The following is a 13,471-nucleotide window of genomic DNA, read 5'->3' on the forward strand; positions in this document are numbered from 1 at the left end:
AGTACTCATGAAAGCTGTACCCCAACCTGAAGCCAAGTCTTCACTCTAAGGTTTAATGAACTTGCTTTTTGCCCACAAAAGGGAGAGGTGTGGCCACAATGTTAGTGAGCAAACAAATGTGTTTCCCCACAGCCTGCTTAAAGAGTACGACCACACACCCGCAGCCTTACATGGTTTTAGTTGTAACTAAAGCAGTGCCACCCAGCTCTGTGGCAGGAAGTGGGATTCTGTGCTCCGCCATTGTGCTGCATGCAGGCGAGTCTCCGCCCACCTCTGCTCCACCACGCATCATGAGGTCCCTGCAAGCTGTGAAGCCATTCTCCCACTCTGAGCCTGTTTGGCTCCCAGAGTGCACGTGAGAGCAGGGTGATGGGGCCTCTGCCGCTCTCTGAAATATCTCAGCTTGACCGTTTCTTTCTGAGGGCAGAGGGTGCAGTTTGGCAGGTGGCTGCGCTTTCTGAAGAAGTTCCTGTCTTGGCATGCCATCCTCTGTGACACAAACAACAGAAAAACTGTCACTGAACGTTCACGCTGAAAGACTCCTCAGCCATTCACAACATTATACCCCCCCCCCCCCCCCTTATTTCCTCAATTGATCAATAAGGTGCTTTTTATATATTAAAGGTAATCGTGTTTTTCTTTAAATTAAAGGTTCATAACATGCTTTAAAATAATTAAACGAATGTCTATCAAAACAGTTAACGAGGTCATGAGATTGATGAGTATATAAATCCTCTGTATGAAAAAGAGGACTTCTGACTGGTTGCCCCTCAAAAACAGAAGGTTTGCACAGAAAGTGGGCGGGACTTCTCACAGGCAGAACTGCGGGCCTGGGATGAATATATTGCCCCTTTAAAGGCTGTACCATTAAAAAAATTGCCACAAAATTCTATTTTTTTTAGTTGATTGTTCAGTGAACCTCCTGACAATTTAAATTAAATATTAATTTGCATATATGATTTTTAATTTACATCCTATTTGCTAAATTCCAAATTTTTCATCTCTTAGAGAAAACTTTACTGTGACTTTAAAAAAAAAAAAGCTCAGCACGAGCTGTTATCAAAGTAAAGATTGGGAAAAATGTAGGCGTGCAACTAAAATGTTTGAACTACTGCACTGCAACAAAACGCAGCTAAGCAGTAATGTTTTTACATTCCATATTTCCTGTGGTAAGAGGTGTGAGTCGACAGATTATTCACTGACGCAAAGGATGCCCAAGTGACTTGAGCTTCTCCTCAGCCCTTTCTTTGTTTTTCCTCTTTTTTTAAATTAAGTTAAGGCTGAATAAGAGCTGCATTCCAGGAGATTGAAAAAAATGGCCACAGTCATGTTAGTGTATTTACGAAACACAAAAACTCGTGTGTCTGATTCAGGCCATCATCAGACACAGAGGCCTTTAAAAGCAGCTGCTGTTGGCTGTCAGACTGTCAGTTTTAGTTTCACAGGTTTTGTGTTTTCACAGAGTAAATCTGTAGCATTCAAATGTTCAGCCTCGGGCTATGCAGTGCTGTGAGAAAGTAATTGCAATTTCTTAGTTTTTTTGCATGTTTGTCACAGCTGCGTATTTGGGATTATCAAACGCATTTTAGTATTTGACGAAGAAAACCTGAGTAAATACAAAATGCTGTTATTATAATGGATTCATTTATCAAGGGAAAAAATCTATCCAAACATGCATGGCCCTGTATGAAAAAGTCATTTCCCAGAAACCTAATAACAGGCTGTGCCACCTTTGGCAGCAACAACTGCAATGAAGCGTTTGTGATAACTGCCAATGAGTCTTCCCCATCACTGTGGAGGAATTTTGGCCCACTCTTCTTTGCAGACTTGTTTTAATTCAGACACACTGGAGGGTTTTCAGGCATGAATGCCAAAAGATCTCAATTGGATTTAAGCTCAGACTTTGACTAGGCCACTCTAAAACATTTATTTTAGATTTCTGGAGTCATTCAGAGGGGACTTGCTGGTGTGTTTCAGATCATTGTCCTGCTGCATAACCCAAGTGCACTTGAGCTTCAGGCCATGAGCTGATGGTCGGACATTGTCCTTCAGGATTTACTGCTAGACAGCAGATTCTATGGTTCCATTGATTACAGCAAGTTATCCATGTCCTGAAGCAGCAACAGCCCCAGACTGTCACACTACCAACACCATAATTAACTGTTGTTATGATGTTGTCTTTATGAACTCCTGTGTTCGTTAATGCCAGACATAACAGGACACAAATCTTAAAAAAATAATAATTTTTTGTCTCATCAGTCCACAGAATATTTTCCCAGAGGTTTTTTGGCAAATATGAGACGAGTCCTTTTGTTCTTTTTGGTCAGCAGTGGTTTTCATCTTGGAACTCTTCCATGGATGCCATTTTTTGCCCAGTATCTTTCTTATTGTTGAACCATGAACTTCCCCTAACTAAGGAAAGTGAGGCCTGCAGTTCTTTAGATGCTGTTCTGGGTTATTTTGTGACCTCCTGGATGAGTGATGGATGCGCTCTTGGAGTAATTTTGGTGGGCCAGCCAATCCTGGGAAAGTTCACCACTGCTCCACGTTTTCTCTATTTGTGGATAATGGCTCTCACCGTGGTTCAGTGGAGTTCCAAAGTTTTCAAAATTGCTTTGTTGTGTTGATAGACCTCTCTGCATTGAATCATACTTGTTATTAATCCGTGGCTCTCTTCCACAGCATGTCTTTTATTCTGTCTTCCTTCTCTCTCCCCAATTGGTCATGGCAGATTGTCGCCCCTCCCTGAGTCTGGTTCTGCTGGAGGTTTCTTCCTGTTAAACGGGAGTCATATGATTGTTGGGGTTTTCTCTCCGTCTATTATTGTAGGGTCTACTTTACAATATAAAGCGCCTTGAGGCCACTTTTGTTGTGATTTGGCGCTGGATAAATAAAATTTAATAGAATGTGTAATCAAATAGATATCAATGACTTTGTCTCTCAGAGTTTTTTTAGATGGTGGCATGCTGTGCTGGTTTGAGATCTTTCAGCCTACTTCACTTTGTCATACCGGTTCTATTTAATTTTTTGAGCAAACAATTACTTTTTTCACATATGGTTTGGATAACTTTTTCCCCTTAAGAAGGGAAATAATCATTTCAAAACATCATTTTGTATTTAATAATGTTAAAATTTGTTAGTTGACCTGAAACATATAAATATAACCAAGCAAAAACACACAAAAAATAAGGAAGGGGCCAAATACTTTTTCACAGCCCTGTACAACCTCTGGCACGGAAGAGTCTGTTTATGTGTTTTCAATGTTGTGCGGGGGGTGCCTACGTTTTCTTGCCCAACCAGCGGATGTGTGCTGAAACCAGAATAGATGGTAAGGGAGCGGGACTGACCCTTGGGACAAGTGAGAAGAAGAGAACAGAAACTGTGGAGTTTCTACTGTGCTGAACGTCACAGTTCATCACCTGCCCTTCTGCAGCCCTGTTTCCTCCACCCGACTGTCAGCTCTGCGTGTCAGATCTCCTCTTTTTAAGTAAACCGACTTCTCTCCACAGCTTCAAAAACCATGTTGTCTTGTAAAATATGTATCTTAGGAAAAGACCTCTTATAACTTCTCTAGATCACTAGATGTATTAAAAGCATCTGATGTATATTTTGCTATTTAGTCTAATGAGCGGAATTTAAACAACTATAAAAGCCGCTTTCAGCTTCCTCCTTTTTCACAAGCGGTGGTCACAGCGGGGAGGTCTGCGTGTATGATTTTGGTAGATTTTTACAGCGAATGCCCTTCCTGACACTACCCCAAAGGGATTTGTGTCTCCTCCTGTGATCGAACCAGGGATCTTTCACTTGTTAGGCAAACTTATAAACCGTAACACTCTAAGTGACACAAACCATCAAAAGCTTGTTGTCCTTACCGGAGGTGCTGCTGCGTCTGGTCTGTCGCTTGTATATGATAAACCAAAGAGTCAAAGCCAAGATGGACCCCACCACGACCACGACCACAGAAATCCACAGAGTCGGACTCAGCACCACCATCGAAGTGGGCTTGACAGTGGTGTTTATGGCTTTGAGCTGGTTCACGACAGTCAGGGGCGGCTCTGTGAGGGGGGAGGACAGCCACACGCTGACTACCTCAACAGTTAAACAGTTTGCATTCTGACATGTAAGAAAAGTTTCAGAAAGAAAAAGGATGAACTCAAGTCTGACTCGCTCACTCATTTTATAAGCGGCTGTACAAGAAAAAAGAAGATGATAACGTTGATGTATTAGGTAGTCAGGTAAAATAAAAGTCTACATGATAAAGTTGTAAAGACATGCTGAATCCACAACTGAGACATACTCCAAGACAGAGGCAGAACACTGAGAGAACAAACTTGTGCCCAAGAGGCAGAAAAAAATGATTAGAATTCAGTGAAACTCACCTTTTGGTGGATCAGGGTGAGATCTCATTAGTGACTTGCTGGGCACACACGTGTGGACTAAGTTGTCAAACTTTTTTCCCTCAGGACAAGACTTCTTATCCATTCCTGGTGCTACGTGAGTAACGAAAAGTAAAGTGGACTGTTGCCTTTGTCTAATGCTGTGTTTGTTGCACACACACAAACACACAAAAACACAGAGCAGCGAGCCACAGAGGAGGGCTATGACGGGAGGATTTGTGAAATGAATGCAGAAGGCCCAACAGACGTTTCAGTTCCTCCGTTTAATAGGAAAGAGTGAATCACTACATGTGTCTCCTGGGGACAGCGTGACAGAGAGAGAGAGAGACCACATTTCTATTTCAAAAACAAAGAGTTCCTGACTTTCAAGCTTGCAGGTTTATATTAAACAGACTCTTCACTGCAGACATCTCAACATGACGGCTTTATCAGTCTTTTTCCCCCCCAACCACTGGAAATATTGTTTGCAATGAATGCACAGTGCATGGGGTCAGATTTCAGAACCCTTTGCACAGAGGGGCCAAGAATTATGCAGATATTTGACCTTATATGCTGCTGGTCCTCAAGCCTTGAGCAAAGACACATATCACTGAATAAGACCTCTGTTTTATACTGAGATGCAGTGACATGTAAGAAATAATGCACTATAAGAAAAAAAACAAGAAAAGAACAAAACAAACCGCTAAAATGCTCAAAGCGCATCACCGGGTAAATTTCAGCACCCAGTGATGCGGTTCAGCACACTGGACAGACAGTTAAAGCAAAGAAACCACAGTGAGCTCAGGTAAAGATGCTTTCTGTGACCCCACTGTGATCAGGAAAAAACAAAAACACACAAAAACAGGCACCATCTAAAGGTGGACCCACAACTTTCAAATTCAAATTGCGCTTGCTACGATAGCAATGATGAAAACAGCAGCTCACCCTCTCTGAGGGGAAAACTACGATGGGAGTTCAGTACAACCAGGCTTTCTTTGCGTTAGCTGGTTAACCCCCAAACCTCAGCTGGAGATAACGATTGTCGCGACGATGGTTATCAACTTTCTCTGATAAGTCGGGTTTTCTGCTTCCGGTACACCCCGGATCTGTGTTCGCATAAATAAACAAAAAAAAAAAAAAAAAGGAGCATTTCTCGGATCATGTGACTCTTCTTCCGCAGAAAAAAAGGCGGCTTCTATGAGTGCAACTTACTCACAAATGATGACGATTAAATGTATAAAGAATGTAAAACAAAAATAACAGTTAAATACAATATCTTTGCACACAAGACAAGAGATTAATGCTGCAGAAAATCTGGGATTTTCTAATTTGAAGAGTGCGCATCAGAGCTCTGAAACTGTAATCTGGATACATTTAAACATTAAACGTTTCTGTCCCACAGGACAGGTAAGGACGTGTAAATCTCTTTATTTTGTTGGCAGATCAAAGTGAAATGCATTTTGATTGCTAGTCGGTCTTGGTGACCAACGAATGTAACTGATCAGTTTTCCAATCTGTGTACTAGTAGCTGCAATTCCAACAATGTAAAATAAGACCATCCATCCATTCGCTTCCGCTTATCCTTTTCAGGGTCGCGGGGGCCGCTGGAGCCTATCCCAGCTGTCATATGTATGATGTAAAATAAGACTTTACAGCCAATTACAAGTATGTATAAAATTATAAACATTTTTCTGCTTCATTAAATTGACATAGGTTTACGGGCCAATACCAAAAATCACTTTTTTCGGAGACAGCTACAGAAGAAGACAAGTTTTCGAATTGTCTTGCTTTGTTACTTTTCCATTAAATATTTATGAAAGCCTCGAACTCACATGAACAATCCACTTGATCACTAGATTTGACTTTGGTGACAAAAGATCAAAGGCTTAAGAACTCTAATGCTAAATCTGGTGATAAGTGACTGATGGAGGCTTAGAGCCACATTCATTTAGAGAAGTTCACCGCAGAGCTCGATGAGATTCCAATCCTAATGTCCTGGTTTGATCTCTTTTTGTGGGGATCTGATTTAAAGCCTAAACTTGAGCTCACTTAATTTGATGTAGATTTAATAGAACTGAGTTTAGATTGTGAAGAAAACTAACTGAAATCTGAGTAAAGTTTAAACTTAATCACTCAAACATATGTTTTAAAATCTCACACATCAAATGACCCTGCACCAGAAAAAAATCTAAACCCGAGTAGCTGAAAGTCCAGACTGTGAGAATTTAAGTGTAAAACAAAAATGGAATAAAAGGCATATCGTAGACATGCAAAGAAAGAAACACAAAAATACAAAAAGAGGTTTTTAATTTTGCACAGCACAATAAAAAAAGCAGCAAACAAAAATCAGATCATAAGAGATGATCAGCTCCTGAGTCCTGAGGCATTGCACTGATTGTTTCCTCTACTCCTGCAGCAATAGTGTTTGTATATATGAAGACATTCAAGCATCAAAAATAAAGATTTTACTTTAAGGTGGCACATCTGCTGATTTTGTGATTTGGTATTTTATTATATCATAAAGCTACTGTGAGCATCAAAGGCACCAATGGCTGCACACAGGACACCCTGGGAAAAAAAACGTGTTTAGAAATAGATCAGAAATCTGTGTTTACCAGTGCTGAATGAAATATATATATATATATATATATATATATATATAAAAATTTAAAGAAAAAAGAAAAAAAAAGTGACTGCTGAGAAGAAAGGAGATCTACTCATGGATGCAATAGCAAACATGCAGAAAAAAAAAATCATCTGCTGGATGGACATTGAAAGGACAGATAAAACCCGCCTCCCAGAAACTCACTGGGTTGTACAGATGGGCGTGGACCTCCATTACCCTGAAAGAATCTCTGTCGCGCGCACACAGTCACACACTGATGCTCATGGATCGAAAAGAATGGGCTGCATCTTGATAAAGGTGAAGTTGTAATACTGTGGCAGACCCTGGTGGCTAATGCTGCCGAATTTGTCCCAAAAGAACGGCGGGAGTCCGTCCTGTGTTGTCGGCCCGTTCACCGCCTCCGCACGGAAATCCCCAGCCAAGTGGAAATCTGTCACCTGCACAGGGAAAAAGACGCCAACAAGAAGAAAGCTGGGTAGAGCTTAAAAGCATCTGAATTCATGAAACCTGCATGACTGCTACTGATGAAAAGGCTATTGTGGCGCTCTGGGAATACCTTAGTGTCATAGCAGCCTCCTGGTGAAGGCCTCTCGCTTTGCAGGTCGTTACGGCAACAGATGGACTTGCAGGGGTCACCCTTTGAGTACGGATCCTTCTTGTAGTCTGAAAACAAGCAAACCAAAAATATCATGCTTGTGAATGTAAATGGGTGGCTACTGGAAAAAGAAATTAAAAGATTTCAAAAATTAAACAGAGATCCAACTAAGCCTAATTCTGTGTCACAGTCCAGCTATCACACTGGCTACTGCAGAAGAAACCCTGGGACACTTGTGGACCTGGTTGGGAAGAAATGCTCTACCTGTGCATCTTTGGTTTAAACAGACGTGCAACAAGTCTGAACAGAAGAGGTACCTAAAAGAAATGTATAAAACTATATCAGCTCAAGCTATAGCTATCAGAATAGCTAGGAAAAGGCCACTTAATTAGGTACAGTTGTTCAACTACTTGTTAGTGCAAATATCTAATCAGACAGTAAAACAGCAGTAACACAGTGGATTTATGCACATAGACATGGTGAAGACAACCTGCTAAAGTTCAAACTGAGCATCATTTAAATCCCCAAATCCACTTCAGTATTGTTATGACTGTTATGAACATGTTCTACCAATCTTCTAATGGCTGCTTCCAGCAGGACAACGGACCACATCGCAAAGCTCAGATCATCTCAAACTGCTAGATGTGATTTGAATCCAGCAGCTTGTTGAATGTGTGCCTCTAACAAGATGTAACTAATGAAGTGTACTGCAGCCAAAAATCTAGCTTATGAAACAGCAACATACAAAGAGTCAGCAGAATGAGTTAAAACTAAGAAGCTGAGATGGAGCCACACACCATTGAATCTCATGATGTGCTTCAAGGACTCCAGGTCCTTAACGCCACACTGGTCACGGCGAAAGATCTTGGCTCTGGGACAGAGGTCATAGGAGAAGTCCTCTCCGTACTGCTCCCACATTTCTACGTAACCACTCATTGTGTAGATCTTCCGATGGAAAGGAATGTTGTAGGACGGCCAATAACCTGTAAGAAATGGATGTGGTGACGAAATCACAGAAAAGTCTAAAAATGAAATACGATACAAAATACAATTGAATGTAGAAAATGATTAGCTGCCTCTGCGCAGAGTCTGTGTCTGGTCCGAGTACTCCACCAAGCTGGGGATCTGCTCCACCACAGTCAGCGCACCATCGTCGAGACTGTGACCCAGCTTCACTTTGCTTCTGTCCAACACCATGTACTGATTGTTGTAGGTTCCTGCAAGAGTTACAGGTGGATTTATGGAAGAGAAAAAAGTTTAATAAAGATGCCTGAGCATGATTTAGCTTTTTCTATCAAAACACAGCACAGTTTCTGTGCTTCATGTATAAAGATCCATGTACATAAGGCAGACATGCTCACCAGAGTTATACATGGAAAAGGTTTTGGCCCATTCTTCTCCGGTTTTTGCCAAACTGTGAGCCAGCCTGACCCTCTGCCAGGCCAGTAGGCTATTTGGGGTGATTGTGTCAAAAAGGGAGGAGTTGAAGACATTGTTGGTCGTCTGCGTCATCATCAGACCACTTCCCAAGAGGTAGAAGTCATCCAGCGACACCAGGAACCCTGAAGCCACAAACAAGCCACATTACAAACATGAGCTTTATGGATGATCTTCTTCCATAATGATGTTCTTTTTGCATGTGTGCCATGTGTGAAGAGGGCGAGATAACCAAAATTGTTATACAGAGACAGCAGAATGAATGGTTGGCCTTCTGGAGATGGCTGACACTGACTGAATTACGAAGTGGAATCATCAGCAAAACTCTAAAACTTAAGAAGCTGATCTCACCAAATCCATTTAAGACGTCTTTAACTGACCTGGAGGCAGCTACTACAAATGTACTGCATGAATATTAACAGCACAGTACTATTCAATAAACTCAGTGACTTTTACTTTTATTTATGTTTGTTTCAGCAGTTCATAAATGTTGGTTGTGTTTGTATTTTAGTCCATCAGTTTTACATTCTTATAGTTTTAGTGTGTTTTTGCTGTGTATTTTCATCTGTGTTGTACTAGTCTGTGCAGTTACTGATTGTAATGCTGCCTGTCTTGGATAGGACACGTTTTAAAAGATTGTAAAAATTTTTCACTGATGCTCTTGCTTTCTTACATACCAGGGTAGCTGCTAAAGGATAGTTTTCCAGTGGCTGTATGGGGCTCGCTGATGTGAAAGTCCCAGTGTTTGTAAATCCGCATCGTAGCAGCGTACGTGTACCAGCTGGAATGAGCGAACAGGAGGTTCTCGTACCCCGGCAGCATCTAAAGATGATGACAGAAATCAGTAATGAGACAATCGTGCGTCATGTCCAACAGTTATGTAGCTTAACCAACATAATAACATTGGTTTAGTTAGATAATTAACTTAAATTCAAGAATATCCTTTCAACAAAAGCCACCAAACAGACAGAACAAGAAGTCAGAACAGGTGACGTTATAGGACTTTTAAATTTGGCCTGTTATTTAGCACAAACATACATTTGTTAAAGCTGCCGTGCAAAAAACACTTTGAAGTTACAGGTTTTAGAATATGCACCTCTGTGTACAAAACTGTCCCCTGATTTAATTATGTCACTGAAAATTAAACTTAGTTTCTTTAAATATGAAATAAAGATGAATAATGCGTTACTGCACTAATGCACCAGCACATTCGATTACACAGGAAATTTGCTCTTCACTGGTAGTTTCTTGTTCTTCTTATTTTGCACACCTATGAAAATCAGGTTACAGCTGATGTCAGTGAAGCATTACTAATTTGCTGTGAAGTAAATTTGAGGAACTACTCATATACATCAGCTGCTTTTTGTGTTATGTGTATTTTTTTTAATATCTAATAAGAATAAGAGCCTGATCAGGATCGTAGACTGTATATAAAAGATGGCCACTGTAAGCTGTGCGCAAACTTGTATTTTAGATCCTCGGGTTTGGCATTTTATCGGTTGCCATATTTTTTTCCCCCTCAAACTTGATGAGAAAGAGGAGACACCACATCTTCATAAAGTGAACTTATCAACTGCTCGTTTTATGTTGCAGAAACGGAACATTTTGATGTATTCACCAAGACTTGAAACCAGCGGCTGAGAGGAGGAACTGAAAAGTAAGATGTTTACGGAGTTCATAGATCAGATGCTTCTTCAAAGTCAGACTACCTTTTGCAACCAGAAGAAAGAGTGAGTTGATTTTAGGCATCGCTAGCTTCACTTTTGGTCTCTATATCCATCTTTTATATACAGTCTGTGATTAACTTGTGTTTTGACCTCTGACCTTGATGAGTGCAGAGCAGTGGCCCATCCCTGGAAGTCTGAAGTCTCTGAGTGAAGGATAGGAGCTGGGGACCAGGGCTGGGATCAGATCCAGCAGGTCTCCCACAGAGTTCAGGAACTGGACGTCAAACAGCGTCAGCGGCTTTGGGAAGGACAACAGATAAACAGCTGGTCATCAAATGCAAACAAACAGTGCTGCTGCTCCTGATGTGAGACGGCCATTTATCAAAAACCCCAAAAAACATACAGAATAAAAGCTACAAAATAATTAATTATGAGAAAAGAAAACATAAAAAGTCCTCTCACATCTTACAGCAAACAAAAGTCGATCCATTAAATAAAATAATTATTTGCATTCATAACTGCTGGTATGTAGTATTACTGCTAGTGCCATTAATGTAACACTATTGGCTCTACAGCATATTTATAAAAATCTTCTTAAGTACTATTACTTCTACTTTTTATATTTAACATGGTTTAAGGCTGTGAAACCTGATATGAAACTGTTGGTTGATGCTTCTGCATCTCAGAGTGCAGATTTATTTGTTAGTAATTTTTCACTGTTCTTGTTTTTGGTCACATGGTTATCCTACCTTCTTCCCTTGCTTCTTGGCCCACGCTGCCACTCCTGCCTGCAATCCGTCCAGCTGAGCCATGATGAAGCCGGCGTGTTTCCACAGAGGATCGGAGCTCTTGTTCCCTTTCACCTGCTGTCTGACCCATGAGTCCTGCTTCCTGAATATACAAGAATCATATTAGACTGACATTTAAGTAAACAGATAACTGCTACTGTACAGAACTCCCACCGTAATACTGCATCAGCAGAAAAACATGATCAAAACTGTTCTTTATTCTGCAACATTATGAATGTCAGGGGTGAACTTCTGTAAGCTCTGTTGTGGTCAAGAGTGGCTGAATGCCAACGCTGAGAGTGCTTAAATGTTTGGTTGAACTTTTTTCAGAAGAGGATATGAAAGATGACAGATTGTGAAGTAGATGTGACATTTCTGCTGCTCGGGTTTTAACTCTGAAAGGAAAAGGGAACAGACTCACTCCATAAATTTCTGAACTGGGTCGAGCATCTTTGGTTCGGTGATCAGCTGCGGGTACATGTTGGTGTAGTGGTCCATCATCTGCCTCGGGAGGAGGAAGAATGAGTACAAGTATAAGAGTGAATACAAAATGCCATAGCCTATAGAGTAAAATAAATAAGATTATAATAAGAACTGACAGCACTTACTGGGCGGTCAGGAAACCTTCGAGGTAGCCAGCCAGGAAGAAAGTGATCTCATCCGTTTCAGGAGTTTTTCCATACCCTGCTCGGATCTCCAGGACGCTCCAGCCTGTACTGGATAGGGTGTTATTCAGGAACCCGTAAGCATCCCCCTCGACCTCCATCACCCCCTCCTTTAACTTGACAAGCTTGTGATCAGGGTCCCAGTACACAGTGGCTGCTGTCAGCTCTGAGAACACATCAACATAATGAAAATATAAACAAAAAGGGAGGCACAGATTCCAGCTCCTCTACTTAGGGATTTTTTTCTATATTTGCTGTGATGAATTAATGGATGCAAACAAAAATGAAAGTTAAATGTCAGGTTAGGGATCACACTGCACGAAACACTTCACTCAGTCTCCAAAACAACTTAAAACTCAACGCGTACAAAAATCATCTGTACGGCACATTCATACAAGCAGCACGGACGCTGGAAATAAACCACCACTTCATTCCTGAAAGAATGAAACCAACAGATCCTTAAACAATCACCCGTGACTTCTCATGGACTCGTCCTACTTACTGTCAGCAGAGCCGAAGGTCGCAGCCACGCTGAACAGAAGACAGACATGTAACCAATTTAGCGAAGACATGTCTGCGAGAATGGAGCTAAAAACTAAAACTGCTGCGGGACATAGAAATGGTTCGAGCAGAAGTGGCAGAAGTAAAGAGGAAATCTGCGTTTTCTACGCAGGGAAAGTCCAAGTCACGCGAGCTCAGAGTTTCCTGATTGGCTGCGGCCAGGAGCGGAAAAAAGGGAACAGTACGCACACGTGAAAACACTTCGAGACAAGCTGCTGGAACAACTAAGATAGTTGGTAAACAAGAGATTTTTAGTTTGGGGACAAGAAAAGAAAGAAAATAACTTTCCACCCCAGATGGGACTCGAACCCACAATCCCTGGTGTTGTGGATAGGCGTAACTTTGGGTCACGTGGTGTCGGTAATAGTAGTAGTGATTACTATGTTACCTGTTCTCCACCCGAGGGAATCTTTCTGAATGAGCGGGTGACGGGGGAAGACAACTTTTGCTGACCGCTCAAGTCTGGAATGTCTGATCACTGTTTTTCCATGGATTTTAATGATTTTTGATAACAAATAAATGAGTTTTAAATTGGAATTTTGACGTTTTAACAGCGAGCGCGTCAACATCATTCCCCTATTCAGCTGCTCGGCGACTCTAACGCCGACGCGAGCCCATCCACCGCCGCCACTACACCCACAAAAACGACTTGTCTGACAGAGAAAGAGAAGGCGACAGTGGTATGTTGAATGCTTAAAATGAGTGGTACGCAAGCTGCATCTGTTGTTGGAAAACCTGAAAAGGATAAAAGATTAA

At 41.3% G+C, this 13,471-nt stretch overlaps 2 protein-coding genes across 3 annotated transcripts; both read right to left on the bottom strand.

Moving 5' to 3' along the window:
* Positions 1-166: 166 nt before the first annotated feature.
* On the bottom strand, positions 167-4,501 carry LOC308411792 (uncharacterized protein; the record flags this gene model as incomplete). Its single annotated transcript, XM_080905818.1, has 3 exons — positions 4,380-4,501; positions 3,873-4,055; positions 167-489 (listed from the first exon to the last, which is right to left on the bottom strand). The coding sequence occupies exons 1-3, from the start codon at positions 4,480-4,482 to the stop codon at positions 167-169; spliced, it is 609 nt and encodes a 202-aa protein (XP_080761944.1). The 5' UTR covers positions 4,483-4,501.
* A 2,181-nt stretch (positions 4,502-6,682) lies between these two features.
* On the bottom strand, positions 6,683-13,023 carry LOC308412073 (phospholipase B-like 1). 2 transcript variants are annotated; one of them, XR_013974524.1, is made up of 12 exons: positions 12,657-13,023; positions 12,098-12,320; positions 11,911-11,994; positions 11,451-11,592; positions 10,859-10,999; positions 9,712-9,856; positions 8,959-9,159; positions 8,674-8,814; positions 8,395-8,580; positions 7,559-7,665; positions 7,186-7,439; positions 6,683-6,944 (listed from the first exon to the last, which is right to left on the bottom strand). XR_013974524.1 is itself a non-coding variant. In XM_080906159.1 (11 exons), exons 1-11 carry the CDS (start codon positions 12,724-12,726, stop codon positions 7,263-7,265), a joined length of 1,617 nt encoding a protein of 538 aa, XP_080762285.1. In that variant the 5' UTR covers positions 12,727-13,023; the 3' UTR covers positions 6,955-7,262. The 2 variants fall into 2 exon arrangements, 1 of the variants encoding a protein (XP_080762285.1); XM_080906159.1 differs by lacking the exon at positions 6,683-6,944 and having other exon boundaries at positions 6,955-7,439.
* Positions 13,024-13,471: the final 448 nt, after the last annotated feature.

Source organism: Rhamphochromis sp. 'chilingali' (assembly GCF_963969265.1).
Source record: "Rhamphochromis sp. 'chilingali' genome assembly, chromosome: 15".
In the NCBI taxonomy this organism is placed as follows: domain Eukaryota; kingdom Metazoa; phylum Chordata; class Actinopteri; order Cichliformes; family Cichlidae; genus Rhamphochromis; species Rhamphochromis sp. 'chilingali'.

What these genes read in the sequence shown, in the direction of transcription:
- LOC308412073 (XM_080906159.1), bottom strand. Translation starts at nt 12,726, where the DNA reads ATGTCTTCGCTAAATTGGTTACATGTCTGTCTTCTGTTCAGCGTGGCT. An exon ending in CCAAGAAGCAAGGGAAGAAG is followed by an intron (nt 11,000 to 11,450) that starts GTAGGATAACCA and finishes TCCTTCCCAAAG; the next exon opens with CCGCTGACGCTGTTTGACGT. An exon ending in GCACATCATGAGATTCAATG is followed by an intron (nt 7,666 to 8,394) that starts GTGTGTGGCTCC and finishes GCTTGTTTTCAG; the next exon opens with ACTACAAGAAGGATCCGTAC.